Source organism: Microtus oregoni, unplaced genomic scaffold (assembly GCF_018167655.1).
Source record: "Microtus oregoni isolate MIOR12 unplaced genomic scaffold, Mior012 000014F_ref0000157, whole genome shotgun sequence".
In the NCBI taxonomy this organism is placed as follows: Eukaryota; Metazoa; Chordata; class Mammalia; order Rodentia; family Cricetidae; genus Microtus; species Microtus oregoni.
In genome coordinates this window covers 1,869,823-1,885,010 of record NW_024543073.1, presented here as the reverse complement: position 1 = coordinate 1,885,010, position 15,188 = coordinate 1,869,823, and the positions used below count along the sequence as shown (strand labels likewise).

General features: G+C 40.4%; 1 protein-coding gene across 1 annotated transcript in view; it reads right to left on the bottom strand.

Annotated features, from left to right (window-relative positions):
• The window catches only part of Itga2 (integrin subunit alpha 2), a 100,018-nt gene that overhangs the window by 33,877 nt on the left and 50,953 nt on the right, over window positions 1-15,188 (bottom strand). Inside the window, exons 8-15 of the mRNA XM_041663744.1 lie at window positions 11,721-11,871; window positions 11,283-11,448; window positions 8,453-8,529; window positions 6,225-6,363; window positions 5,039-5,184; window positions 4,040-4,183; window positions 2,059-2,262; window positions 1,245-1,381 (exon numbers count right to left, since the gene is read on the bottom strand). Coding sequence (XP_041519678.1) covers window positions 1,245-1,381; window positions 2,059-2,262; window positions 4,040-4,183; window positions 5,039-5,184; window positions 6,225-6,363; window positions 8,453-8,529; window positions 11,283-11,448; window positions 11,721-11,871 — 1,164 coding nt within the window. The remainder of the gene's footprint in view (window positions 1-1,244; window positions 1,382-2,058; window positions 2,263-4,039; window positions 4,184-5,038; window positions 5,185-6,224; window positions 6,364-8,452; window positions 8,530-11,282; window positions 11,449-11,720; window positions 11,872-15,188) is intronic.

Here is a 15,188-nt window from a genome sequence, read left to right as displayed (position 1 = left end):
GGGCATGTGCATCTGGATGCCAGTGGTCAATGTTGGATGTTATTCTTCAGGTACCCTATTGATTGAGACATGGTCTCTCTGCCCCAGAACTTGACAGTTAGTCAAGGCTAGCTGGCCAGTGAGCTCCGGGCATTTTCTCTGCCTCATCATCACGCACATGACACTATGACTGCCTGTTTGTTTGTTTGTTTAGGCTTTTTGAGACAGGGTTTCTCTGTGTAGCTTTGGAGCCTGTCCTGGAACTTGCTCTGTAGACCAGGCTGGCCTTGAACTCAGAGATCCACTTGCCTCTGCCTCCCTAGTGCTGGAGTTAAAGGCGTGCGCCACCACCATGTCATTATATGGCTATGGCTGGCCTGGAACACTCTATGTAAACCAAGCTGGCCTCAAACTCACAGAGACCCACCCACATCAGCCTCCCAAGTGCTGGGATAAAAGACATGAACTACCTCACCTAGCTATGTCTGGCTTTTAGACATAGGTTCTTGGGATTGAACTCAGGTCTTCATGCTTGAATAGCAGGTTCTTCAACCAAGTGAGCCTGCCCTTCATATACCTAATTTTTAAAACCCTGAATCATATATTCTTTGAATCCTTTCTTGTTCCTTCAACTTTACACCCATGCAGGCAATGAAGACATCAGCTAAGTCAAAATAATGGATCTTGTTTATGACTAATGATTTTAAAATATGCCTTTAAGCACATAAGAATTTTCACTTTATTTGTGTCCTGTAAGATTTTTCTCATGAGGTTTCCTGATTGGAAGCTGAAAGGAGGCTGTATGTAAGAAAATAATGTTTAGAAACATGTATGACATGTATGATATCATTTCAAGGACTGTCTTTTCTTTACACTGACTCTTTTCACATAAGAAGAAAAGCATAAATCTAATGATAAAGAAACCCCTCTCTCTCTCTCTATATATATATGTATTGCACATATGCATCTATATGTGTTTATGCCAAAGATACATGCCTGTCAGCAAATTATATATATATATATAATTTATATTATATATATATAATATATATACACACATACATGTACATGCACACACACACACACTCACACGCACATATGTATTCCCCCAACTCTCAGGAAAACCATGCATATTCTTTCCTTTATGCAAACCATGATAAACACATTTCCTACAGTCTTATACAACACATTGGGCACTACACACATCATACAACACAGCAGGTCATTTTAATTAGCGAGTCTGAATCTTGCACTTAGTGACTCACCAGAGTTGCACCACTTGTCCCAAAGCACCAATGGATACATCAGTGATGGAATCTCCATTTAAATCTCCATAGCCATCCAGGGACCTTCCAAAAAACTGGAGTTGGCTCCTGAAGGCTCCATCGGATCCAAGGATTTTCTGGAAGAGCAGATTTCACTTGAAGTTGTAGTACACACAGTGGACTCAGAATGACAGCCTCTATCCTGCCCCTTACATTCTCTAGGTGGTCATTGTTCAGGTTATTCTATTGATTTCTTTCTCCATATTTAATCTGATCTCTGTCTTTTACAAGGATTCTTTTATCAAGGAAGCAGTGTGGATCTTTCATGTGTAATCACAAGGCAGTACAAAATAGCGAGAAGTCAGTGGTCTAGGAATGAGATAAGTTCAGGTCTTCATTCCTATCCTAGCAAGCTTTCCTTGGGACTTCACAAAATTGCCTGTTAGTGAGGCGTTCTTCACCATCCTTTGGTCATCGGATACCCCTCTCAATACTTGAATAATACATAACACTTGAAAATTTCCCTCTGAATTAAGTTCTATGTTTGATCCCTGGCATTTGCTATTATCTATAACATTGCAACTTCTTCTTTTACTCATATTTCTTCTTTTAGAATATAAGATCAACAAAAAGCAGAATTTTGTCTGTCTTGTTATGTACAGCATTCTCAGAACTAGAATAGTGTTCAACATACAGTAAAACTTTACTGTTTTTTCAATGGAAAGAACACAGATTTAAGGTAAGAGGCATGGACAGGATGACACTTTCTAGCGCTAGAATTTATGAACCTAGTCATCACGTTGTTCATGATTACCTGGGAATACTTGGTGCGAATTGTACCCTGGTGACCATTGTAAATGTACACCGCTCCAGAGTTCTCATTCTCTACAGGAGAACCTACGATCACATCATTAAAGCCATCCATGTTGATGTCTGAAAGGGCTGCAATCGCTGAACCGAAGCGAGCATTTCCAGTGCCTTCAGGTCCTTCAAGGAACTGGTGCTGATTCAAGATGCCCTTGCAAAGAAAGAAGGCACTGTTACACAAAACTCTCAACTGTCAGGTGGTGGTGGCATACAGCGTTAATCTCAGCCCTCGGGAGGCAGAGGCAGGTAAATTTCTGTGAGTTTGAGGCCAGTCTGGTCTACAGAGTGAGTTCCAGGACAGTCAGTCCCACAGAGAAACCCTGTCTCAAACAAACCCAAAATAATAATAATAATAATAATAATAATAATAATAATAATAATAATAGATTTAAAGCAACTATGCACAAGATTTCAAAACATAAAAATGGATCGGGTTTTAATCTTAGAATTGATGATGATTGTGTGATGAGATTTACAAATAAAATTTTAATTAAAATTAAAAAATTTAATTAAAATTAAAAAATTAATATCCAGGTCACAAGAGACCAGCCCCTAAGCCAAGATTAAAGGAGGTAATAATTCTCTTTTCTGTACCCAAAAAAACCTACATTAGATTTTTGGTCCTCTGTCTCTACTTTTTCTCATTTTTGGGACTGTCACGTCTTTCCAAATCTTTGATTTAAAAACTTCTGGTGAAAGGCTAATATCGTGAACGCAACTAAAGTAGGTACAAAGCACAAGGGAGCCCGTTAATTTAGATCTTACTCATGCTGAACAGTGACATAATTATAATTATATTATATAAATATAATTTTAATTTCCTCTTCCTAGTGGAAAATGAAGTCGCTGTCATTCCACGACAAGACAGGCAACACTAAATGATTCTGTGCAAAGGGAAAAGACATTTCTGAATAAAAGCTTTTCCTTTCGATTGTGTGCTCCACTATGGAAATATTTAATGGCTTTGCAAGGTAGCAAAGTGCCTCAACCAAGAAACTGGGTCAGTGTGATTCTCTCTAGTTTATAGTAGTTTCATAGAGACTCATTTCTCAACTGGGTTAGATAAAGCATTAAGAGATAGTGTTGCTGGGCCCAAAGGGGCGCTCAGTGATTAAGAACACTTTTTGCTCAGTGAACCAGGGTTCATTTTTCAACACTCACATTATTTCCCAGCACCCTATTATTTTCACTGTTTCTATTAAAGGGTCAGTTTTTGCATTAATGTACAGTAAGTATCAATGACTAAGCAGAGCTCTCCCTGCCCCCTATACCTATCTGGTTTCCTATGCCAACCACTGCCTTTCATTTGCTTTTCTTCCCGTCCTTGTGGAGCTCCAGATTCCTGCTGAAATGGATTTAGAGCTCTGTCTACAAGTTGGAAAAATGATGCCTTCTCTCTTTGAGTCAGCTCGGTTTTATGGCAGGGATCTGAAATTCCAAGACTTGGACGTGCACCTAAGTGTGACACTAAGCATTGGAATTTTCTGACAAGCTAATGTAGAAAGCATTCTAGGTCATCTGGAGGTTGCTGGAGTGGCTAGGACAAGTGGCTGAGATGGAGAGGTCAGCACGCCCAGTGGTTGCTATCATTTCAAAGAAATGTCACAAGATGCTTTAAAATGAATCAACATTTATAAGTATGTGTATGCCAAAAATTATTTGTACTTATAATGACTTTATGTGAATAGGAACACATACCCACAGACCTCTCATGGAAAATAGAATACACTATATATTAAACTTCATGCCTTTTAACGCATTTTAAAAAGTTGTAGTAATGATGATACCTTGAATTTGATTAAATACATGCCACACAATGCATGAAAATTAGCAATTATTTCCAAATAATAACCTTCCTTCAAATTTCAGATTAACTTATTTATCAGTGCTAGAGTCAATTAAGCTGTCTGTTTAATGCTTATTTTTACCTTTGTGATCGTGAACAGGTAGACTTTCCCCTCTTCCTTCTTGAGGTCATTCATGTACATGGGAGCACCGACCAAGAGCACGTCTGTAATGGTGTCTCTGTCCACATCAACCGAACACAGCACACTACCAAAATAGGAGCCAATCTGGAGTAGCAAAGCATATTAATCTCAGGAGTCATATAATCACATATGTATTCTAGCACATGTAACTCTGAGTATTTCTGAGGCCAGTGAGCCAGAGGCCACATTCAGAAGAGGAACCCTTAATAGCTACAGGAGCTGTGATTTAGACAAAGACAGGTGGGATAGGGCTAGCCAAGGGCCACAAATAACCATGTTCCCATGAAAAACAACACAAAGCAGAAACTGTTGTAATAAAGATACCTTATCAGAACATAGGGAGGGGGATGGAGAGGTCAGAGAGGGGAGGATCATTTGAGTAGAAACTTAAGGACAAAGGGAGTTTTCTAGATATAGGGAAACACGAACAACGTAATGCCAGTGGCACAGTCCAGCGCAGGTGATGTTCTCAGGACGGAAAGATGGGAGAAAGAGGTGGAGATGAGGTAAAATTAGAAGGGGGGCATGTGAATGCCATCCTATCCATCGATATTCAGTGAGTGCCTGTGCAAACATTTATTAAGGATTTAAAAATTAATCAGTGATTTCTTCTGCAACACTGTCACTGTTTTTTTTTTCTCCTCAAAATAGAAAGAATCTTCTTTAAACCACTAAAGAGGAAGCAAAAGCAGGATCTAGTAGCTACATTGTGACCAGTTTGCGGTTCTCTTACACCTATAAAATCAATGGCAATAGCAGGATCGGATTTAACCCAGTGAACCTTCTGTTGTTGGGACTGAGCGTAGACATGAGTAAATTCAGATGACATTCCCAGAGGAGCCACTCAGTAGGCACCAGTTTCCGCTTCACCTACTCAACTGCCCACCTGCCCCAGTTATCCATGAAATGAATTTCACTCCACTCGGTGGTGATATTTACCTGGTCCCCTCTGTGAGACTGAATCACTGTGACATTGCCATCCTTGTTAACACTGTACAGCACTATCTGGCCAGTATAATTTGCCCGCGGAGCACCAGCCACAAAGTAAACACCCTTTTCAGTAGAAATTGCAGCCACAGAGTAACCTAGGAGAGAAGGAATTCTAGGTTAAGCACCACTAATTGTGCCAGCCAGAGAGGGCTTTCAAGGAAGCAGAGATGCTCAGAAGTCTTGGTGTTAGATGTGACGTCCTGACCTTTCTTTGTAGCTCTGATTAACATAGACAGGACCTCTATGTATGAAGCTATCCCTTGATCCTGGGTTGTTCTCAACTACCTACAGTCCTGGCTAATAGCTAATATCAATTGTCAACTTGATACCATCTACTTCTACTGGAGAAGAGCTGTCTAGATTAAGTGTTCCCCTGGGCCTATCTAGGGGGAATTAGCCTGCTTCAAGTTCCTGCTGCCTTGATTTCCCCACAATGATGGACTGTACCCTGTGAGCCAAATAAATTCTTTCTTTAAATTTCCTTTGTTAATGTATCTTATCATAGCAACAAGAAACAAAGCAAAGACACTGGCCTTTAACAAATGTTCATTGAATGAATAAATGAATTTAAATGATAACGCTTCTTCGTGGGAAGAACGCAGGTCCTGGAATTACAGAGTTCTAGGTTTGAATTCTGGATTTATCATTTGCTAAGCTGTTGAAATTGATAGAAGTTATTAAGGTCACAGGCTCTCAAAGGATTTTGGAAGGATGGAATATAATACCGCACAGCAAGTACTGAACATCACTGGATGCTTATCATCTGGAAACCACAGTAGCAAACAAACAACCAAAACCCCTAAGAACTCTAACAATATACTAACTAGAAGGACACTAGTTAGTATATTGCCTCTTAGAAACAACTAAAACAGCCACGTTCCAGGAATATCTGCCTGAACAGATTTGTGTGTTTTAGAAGCAGTGGAGTTAAATAACATCATTGAACATATGAACTTAACAGACATCTACAGAGATTCGTGTGTAAAACCCAGCTTTCCTTACTTATGGGCTGAGTCCTGACTGGCAAATGAATTACAAACACATAAGTACAGGACAGTTCAGTTCTGCTGAGCTGACCTGAGAGTTTAAGGAAGAAGAACCTGAGTTGTCTGAGCCCACCGCTGTTATGTCTCACCTAAAAACGAACTGTGGTTCCGATCCTGCAGAACGTGGTCAAAGGCTTGCTTAGGGAAGATCAAGTGCTCACGAGATGTCCCCTGAACAACACTTCCACTCCAGTCAAAAGCGCCCACTGCCCCTAGCATCAAAATATCCTGAAAGAATGGAAGAAATGAAGATTGAGACAAATCGCCTTTAATGCAAAGGAATTCAGGCATAAACTATCAAAATTTAAGGAAATTTTCACAGTAAAAACTAAATATATATCTTAGAAAGGTTTTGATTGTACTGGAGAACAAGTCTACCCGTGAGTTTTGACCCCATTGGGGTGCCCTTTCATAGATATCACCTAACACTCCCCGCATGTTAGATTATGATTCATAACAATGAAAATAATTTTATGATTGGGGGGGTCATCACAGCAAGAAGAACTGTATTAAGAGTTGCAGCATTAGGAAGGTTGAGAACCACTGGGCTATGCTGTCTTGGGAGAACTTTTTATAATGCATGATGAAGAAATTGTTGCAATAGGTCATGGTCATGGTACAGGATGGATGCATAGTCTAGTCATGTTCAATTCAAAGGCACACATTTGCAAATGCTATGCCTTTCAGAACTCATGGAAAACAGATGAGAACGTCTCATCCCACACATTCACAGGAAAGGCTCATGATGAATATGAGATACACCGCAGCAGTAGAAAGTGCTAACCTCAGAGGAGCGCAGCGGGAGGGGATGCTGCTCTTCCCTAGCATGTCCTGGGAGACCCATGACCTGTTGCATTTTCAACTCTCTTCTTTGCATACTTGCGGTATGAGTTGCATGTTTGGATGGGCATGCTTGTGCACAGAGAGGCCAGAGGAGGGCATCGTTTGCATTGCGCTATTCCTCTCTGCTTCATTTCCTTGACACCGAGTCTCTCAGTGAAGCTAAAGCAAAGATAGCAGCGACCGCAGTGCTCCTCCTGGCTATGTGCCTCCCACAGGGAGGGTTACAGATGCATGGGCAACCATGGGCTCCTTCCTGAGTTGTGGGTGCTGGGATTTGTACGTGTGATCTCATGCTTGTCCAACAAGCCCTCTTCCCCGCTGAATTATTGCTCTAGCCTTCACAGTGCTTCAGTCTTCTTTTCAAATGTTCTGGCGTCTGCATCCCTACGTCCCCTGTGTTTTATCATAGCACAGCCAGAAAACTCACCTGCAGCTGTGAGAATCAACATAGCATACAGAGAGCAAAGCCTAAGTCAGGAATGGGAGGACCAAGCAGCTCAGGGGCCTCTGCATTGGCTCAAACTCAATTTAAATATTAAAGGCTACAAGTCCTTAAGAATACAGGTTTGATCAGAATAAAGGATGTCATTGTCAAGTTTTTTTTATATATAAGGAAACAAGGATATGATGATGTTGGGTCAAAAAATAACAAATATGGAAAAACATCCCATTCTGAGGAAAAATATAAGGTTTTAAGAATAAGCATAATGTAAGCACAGACTCTAAGCTGGGGGTTTCAGAACAGGCTCCAGTCAATGGGCAATAAACTCATGGAATTGTGCGGAAATACTTATGTAAAATTGTATTCATTTATCGTTTTCTATAGGAATTAATTCTTTTTTTCAACATCTCTAAGGGTTGTTGAATCAGTAACACGAGCATCTTTTATTCCAGGCAGAGGAATAAAAGCTGTTCTTGGTCCTTGGATCTGCTTATCACTCTCTGAGTTCAAATTAATTCCTACATATTTCCAAAAATTTTGTACTGCTTTGTGTTTCATTTTTCCCAAATGTTTTGGGCAGAATTCTGAGAACAAGAAATATCCCTTAGGTCTGTACCAGAAAGAACTCAAAAGCTAAGCTACCAAAACAGTGGACTTGGTTATACAAATTGCCCATTTTCAATAATTCTCTCTCTCTGTTCTTCAAAAACAATACTATGGCAATGTAAAATGTAACTGTGTCAGGGACCAAAAGGTTTGATTCCCATGAAATTCTTATAAGGATGATGCCTGGAATTAGTAGAATGTCTTTGCCATAGGGAACTCAAGGCCTTTATTATAAAAGGTATTTTCCTCTGACACAGGGAAGGAAGAATTTAACTGCTTTTTGTTTTAAAGCTTAGTAACTGGGGCCAGGAATGTGAATCACTGCTCGGGGGATGGCTGTTTGTCTTACTAGGTCTAAACTATTGTGTCTGTGTGTGTTCTGGCAAGTGGCAGTATTATAGACTTAAACTTATCTGAAAGACACACATTTTGAGGAGAGTAGTCCGCGCTGAATCCCACTTGTGACATTTCCATCTGGAAGTTGTCTCCTCCTTGAACAGTACCTGGAAAACATCATTTTTTAAAATTACATTATTGTCAGCAATTTCAAATCAAATTTCACACATGGACACACACCGGCAAGTAAGCATGCAAACATGCATACACACACACACATACACATACACACATGTTCTTATGTCAATATACAGCTATAACCTAGAGGATTCTAAAATGAGTAAATTACTAAGAAAGTATCCAAAGAAGTGTTCAAAATTGGCTTTGATCCCCATTAAGTATTAATTAACCTAGTGTATTATTTATGCCATTCCTGATATCAAACTAGATTAAAGAAAGAAAGCACATTAGTTAAGGGGAAAACTGAGATCAAGATATTCTGTGAATTTATCACTACTAGCTAAGCAACTATGCGACTTTTGCTTTTAAATATTAATGCTTCTGCTGCACAAATACTTCAGATGCATTGGAAAAACTGGTGATTAGTTTGTACCATAGACTGGACTGAGGGAGACCTGTGTCAGCTCTTGGAAACCAGGACTCAAGACTAAAGAGTTTACTAGCTGGGAAATTTGTTTTGATCACACTGAAGCATCAGTCACTGTTCAACACCGCAGAACTTTATTGGTAGGCATGTTCTTTTCAGCACAGTTGGGATGGTCGTGTTTCAATAATGCTCATGAAAGGCAAGCCAAGTTGCTCCATGGACACTTCAATAGAACAAACTGTACTACCGTGAGGGCTCCTCTTGCTTAGGAGGTATAATAATTAACGCTGAGGTCATCCTTGTGGATTCCTGGGAATTTCTCTAGTGCCAGGTTTCTTGCTAACCCCATAATGGCTCCCTCAATGAAGATATCTCTTTCCTTGCTCTCATCTCTGTCCTTCTTCCAGCTTGACTATCCCTTTCCCTCAAGTTCTCTTTGCCCCCAGCTAAGACCCTAAGCAATAGAAGAGAGGGTGCTAGAACCGGCCTTGCCCTGTAGTCAGACTGATGAATATCTTAAATATCACCATAGAACCTTCCTTCATCAAGCAACTGATGGAAACAGAGGTAGAGACCCACACTGGAGCACTGGACTGAGCCCCTAAAGTCCAGTTGAAGAGCAGAAAGAATGAGAATATGAGCAAAGAGGTCAAGTCCATGATGGGGACATCATCCACTGAAACAGTTTACTTGAGCTAATAAGAGCTCATCAACACCAGTCGGACTGGGAAGGAACAAGCATAGGTCCAAACTAGTCTCTATGAATGTGGTTAACAGTTGCATGGTTGGGGCAGACTGAGGGACCACTGCCAGTGGCACCAGGGTTTATCTCTACTGCTTGTACTGGCTTTTGGGAACCTATTCTCTTTGAATGGATACCTTGCTCAGCCTAGATATAGCAGAGAGAGCCTTGGACCTTCCCCAAAGCAATGTGTCTTACCTGCTCTGAGGAGTGGATGGGGTTGGGGTGGAGGGAATATGGAGGGAAGGGAAGGAGGGGAGGGAGTGGGAACTTTGATCGGTATGTATAATGAAAAAGGATAGTTTGTTTTCTTTTTTAAAAAATTAAAAATAATTATAATCAACACTGATTGCATAGAGACGGTTTGAGGGAGAAATAGTATTATGAGCCAGGCAGTGGTGGCACATGTCTTTAATCCCAGCACTCGGGAGGCAAAGACAAGAGGATCTCTGTGAGTTCGAGGCCAACCTGACCTACAAGAGCTAGTTCCAGTAGAGGCACCAAAGCTACAAAGAAACCCTGTCATGAAAAACAAACAAACAAACAAACAAACAAACAAACAAAAAATATGTTTTATGTTCCTCAAAGTCTTCAACAACAAAAAATGTCCAAAATTATTTTAAGTTAGCCTTAAATTACACTTCGACTACTCTTACTCATTGACTTGGAGCAAATTTGCTACTACAGATGCCTTAGTAGTTTTGTGTTATTGCAGGAGACCTTAGTTCTTGGTGGTGATTTAAATAAGTCAGAAATACCACACCTCCGCAATAAAATTTGCAGAGGGTTAGAAATTTCTGGTGCACCATCAGAAGATCAAGGTTGGATTATGACAGTGGAAACCTTTGTAATACCTTTGAAGGCAGCTTCTAAGGCTGGGCCTGACATGTAAGTATACGATGATTAGACACCGACTTTATTGCTGAGTTATCTGGGTTAAGCTCCTGGAACAAGGATTTGGGTTAGGTGAGACATTTTACCAACTGCAAGGAGTGCTCCAATTCTCCAGGTCCTGACTGTTTGCATGACTGACAATTCTGCCCTGAGGACGTCACAAGGCTATGGAAATGCATCATTAGAGCTACTATCAGGAAAGTCTTTTCCCCAACTAAACTGCTGGAAGATCACGATGCATTTTCACAATTTTAAAGGTATATATGTTTATTAGAAACAAGTTCAAGAATATGTGACATACATAACTTACAAAGAAAAAAAATCTATGGTTATAATAGATGTTGCCAGATTGTTCTCTCAAAAATTGAAAAAAAAAATTGTCATTTTATCAACCATGTGTGAGCTTTGCACCTCATAGACTTCTGGAAAATTAAACAGTATTGATGTGTTGTTTTTTAGGTAAAACACAAAAGTGTTTGGAGTCATAGTTTTGTACTGTTTGCTAATCATTTAACATTTCTCTTATAAATTGTTTATTCATGTGTTTTGTCTATCTTTCTTGCTCACATATTTGAGTTAGTTTTTATGCAGAATCTATGAGCAAGTACATTAGATGAAAATAGCAGTTTTTCCAACAAAAAGTATTTGAAGGAGACATTTGTGAAAGGCCTTTTTACCTTCAATGCTGAAAATGTGCTCTCCCAGGGTCCCGGCCTTCTCCAGCAGGGCTGCTTCATCGGCCACATTGAAAAAGTATCTCTCTGTTGGAGTACTAGCAATTGCTTTGATTTCTTTGATTAAATTCTTAGTATCAAGGGCATTTCTGTTTAAATACCCAAGAACCTTGACAAAAAGAGAGAGGGAGAGGGAGAGAGAGAGAGAGAGGACAAAGGTCACTCATTCTTCTTCTACTTCAATTTCCCTCTGTTCATTGCAGTACATTTCTGATCATCATAGGGCTTCTTGCAAACATTTCCATGGCCATTTCTTTAGCTGACAGGACAGGAAGTCAGCAGGAAGCAGAGAGACTGTACAAATCGCAAACTAGGAAAGCGATGGAGTACCACACTGCGGATTCATCAACCCTCAGACGCGTCCTAACGGAAGCCACTTACTGCTATGCCGAACCTCAGGATCTCATCGTCATTGCATTGCTGGATCACTTCTTTCAGACTCGACCCGTCATGGGATTCCCCATCAGTCACAACTACCATGACTTTGGTTGCACCAGGGCGCCCACCGGAAGCTGGTAAATAAGCCTTTTTTCTGTGAGAGATAAAATTGCCCAGTATTAACAGAAGCTAAGGTCTAGATCTCCGTTTTGAAAGAGAAACAGGAAATTAGCATCCTTAAGCACATCTGTCATGAACTACATTGTGTTTTCCATGTCCTTCTGTGCAATGCAAGCTTCGTATTTAAGGACTTTCTTCTATTTGTATCTTCTTTAGAGAAATATAAATAAAATTTATGTTCAGTAGTAATTTCAGTGTTTCATGGTGTGTGTATGTGTATGTGTGTGTTGTGTTTGTATGTCCTAATTAGTTTTTTGTTGCTGTGATAAGACACCAAAACAAAAAGAAACTTGAGAAAGGAAAGAGCTCATTTGGCTTACAGGTTATGTCTATCATTAATGGCAGCCAAGGCAGAAACAAGGCGAGAGCTTGAAGCAAATCTATGGAAGAAGAACAGCTTACCAGCTTGCTTCTCTGGCTTGCTTTGCTACTTTTATTATACAGCCCATGCCCACCTGCCTAGGAATAACACTGCGCGCAGTGGGCTGGACCCGCCTCCAAATACATACATCAAGAATATGGCATGTAGTCATGTCCATAGGATAGTCTGATGGAGGCAATTCCTCAGTTGAAGTTTACTCTTTCCAGGTCTCTCTCTCTCTCTCTCTCTCTCTCTCTCTCTCTCTCTCATTCTCTCTCTTGTGTGTGGGTGTATGTGTGTTTTATGTGGTCCATATATGTTTTCCTGTATATATGCTCAGGTACACATACATGAATGTGCATATGGGGACAGAGATCAAATATTAAGTGTCTCTTTCTCTAGCTCTCCACTTTACTTTTTAAGAAAAGGTTTCCCTGAACCTGGATTTCAACGACTCAGCTGTACTGCATCGCCAGGCAGCTCTGGAGTTCCATCTGTCTCTCTCCTCCCAAGTTCTTGGGATACAAACACATACCACAGCAAATGACTTTTAGTGGGTTCTGGGAATCCAAAGTCAGGTCCTCATACTTGTGGAGAAAGCACTTGACCCACTGGGCAATCTTTCAGTCCTACCCAAACCCTATTTTTCTATTTACAGAGTCAAGTTCCTTAATCCATTTTCTTATATTCCCATTATATTTGATATGGCACTTACAAAAAGAATGATATCTTTTTAAAAAGTCTAAAATTATTGTTAAAATCTTGTGCACATGCTTAATCTAGTAAGACTTTAATTTTTTTTTTTACATTTTGTATTTTTTTTTCTTGAGACAGGGTGTTGCCATGTAGCCCAGGCTGGGATCATAGGCATACAGCAATATGTACAGTTAGACTGAAAATTTAATTCAGTTAATATCAATTTTGATGCAAGATGCAAAGGACATTATTTAGCTTTATTTTCTTCTAGCTAGTCAGTCAAGCAAGTTATGTCTCCCTGTCTATTAGAACCTCCCATGACATTCTTCCTAGGTAATGCCAACTACTTCATAGGATAAACAATCAGCTAGCTATATAATGATCTTTGTTTCCAATTCACCTTTTCTATCTTTATATTTATGTTTTCAGTGCGGGCTAGCCCGTCTGCACATTCACCAATACTCTAAAGTCAATGTTTTTGAAGCTGATAAATTATTTTGTTACACAGAATATTTTATGTGTCCTGTATTAGGGAACAGAGAAATACATTCCATTTTTGAGCCAGACAAATTTTAATTATGGAGCTCATGTCATGTCCTGTTTTAAAAAATGAAGTTTACCCTTTGTGGGTACAGTATACATTAAGAGGGAACTGAGGCTGGAACTGCCTCATTTAGTTTGGCTTGACTGCATTGTTTAGGGTGATGTCATGTAATGGTAGGTGTTCAATGAAATAAAGTATGTGGAAATGGGGATATTTACAGAAAGAATATCAGAATTCTCTCTCTCTCTCTCTCTCTCTCTCTCTTTGTGTGTGTGTGTGTGTGTGTGTGTGTGTGTGTGTGTGTGTGTGTGTAGCTGTGTGTTCTGGAGGTATTGATTAGAATTTGGGTGGGTCCTGATTTTTATTCATTGGGAAATTGTGATGGTAGTGAGAAAATCCAGAGCCTTAAACAAGTAATAAAAGCCAGACAAGCTCCACCTCAACAAACAGTGATCATGCCCTATTTTAGAAAGAAAAGCTTGCCAAAGCCCCAGGTTCCTTCCTTGGGACAGGCTCCAGTTACATTCTCTGCTGAAGACAGAAGTCCTCCACGCTTATCGGGACAACATTCCTTTCCTTAGTCTTAGTTCCTGGACTGGAAAGGGCACTCCACTTAATGACAGGTGACTCATTTTTATGGCCTGCAGTTTATGATGGTTGAGCCCCCAAAGAGCTAGAGACAGGAAAGATGAAGCCAACCATATCTTCTCTCATGCACAGTATCTTTTGAGACATATGAAGAAAGTCACCAGTTGAAGGAAGCAGCAGCTTCAGTATACACACAGAGAAAATGAGGAGACAGATAAAACAGGGAATAAAGAGATAGGTGCACCGAATGTGATGATGACCTGGTATCTATCATAGGGGAAGTGGGAGGAGAGGGAAGGCAGCAATGAGGGTTTTGCCTGATGCTGGGGTGAACAGACACCCGCATCATGAGCAGTGAGGGAATGGAATGAGGCTGCTTTAGGACACAGTGAGTTTTCTGAGATGGTTCCCCAATAAAGATGCTCAACTTTAGTGAGATTCCTGATGACTTTGGGGAGAGGGTTAAGAGATGACACATGTGTTGGGGGAGCCCACACAGGGTTGGCCCTCCCAACAAGGGTGGGGACATTATTCCTACAAGAGAGGACTGTGGAGGAAAGAGGGCTTTGTTCGTTGAAGACCAACGAGAAGAAGGAGTCAGTGAAGAGGCCAGAGTTGGTGGGGGTCCCAGTGGTTCATGGTGTTCAGTGAAGACTGAGTTCATAGCCGCAGTGTGTGTCTGTCCTTACCACATGCACAGAGGAGCTAAGGGCAGTGGGTTTGAGGCAACCTCACTAGGTTAGCTGATGCAGAGAGCAGGCTCACTTAGTGGCAGAGCTACAGGCTTCGAGGAAGAAGTGAGAAGATTCATAGAAATTTGTTTTAATGGCTTTTGAAAGAATAAAAACAGGAGATGGAAAAGGCTAGAAGCAGGTTTAAGGGAAGGCACATCATTCTCATTACAAAAATGAAAGGCAGACATTTAATAAAGAGTCTAGTAAAGATGACAGCAGAAAAAGAGAGACTGCGGTAAGAAGGAGGTGGATGCCATGAAATTGTAAAATTCCCATTTCCTGTGTGTTGCTGCAGGAATAATAATCTCAGCATTCAAATTCTTGTGTATAATACACCATGAGCTTCATTAATGTGTACAAAATGTTCT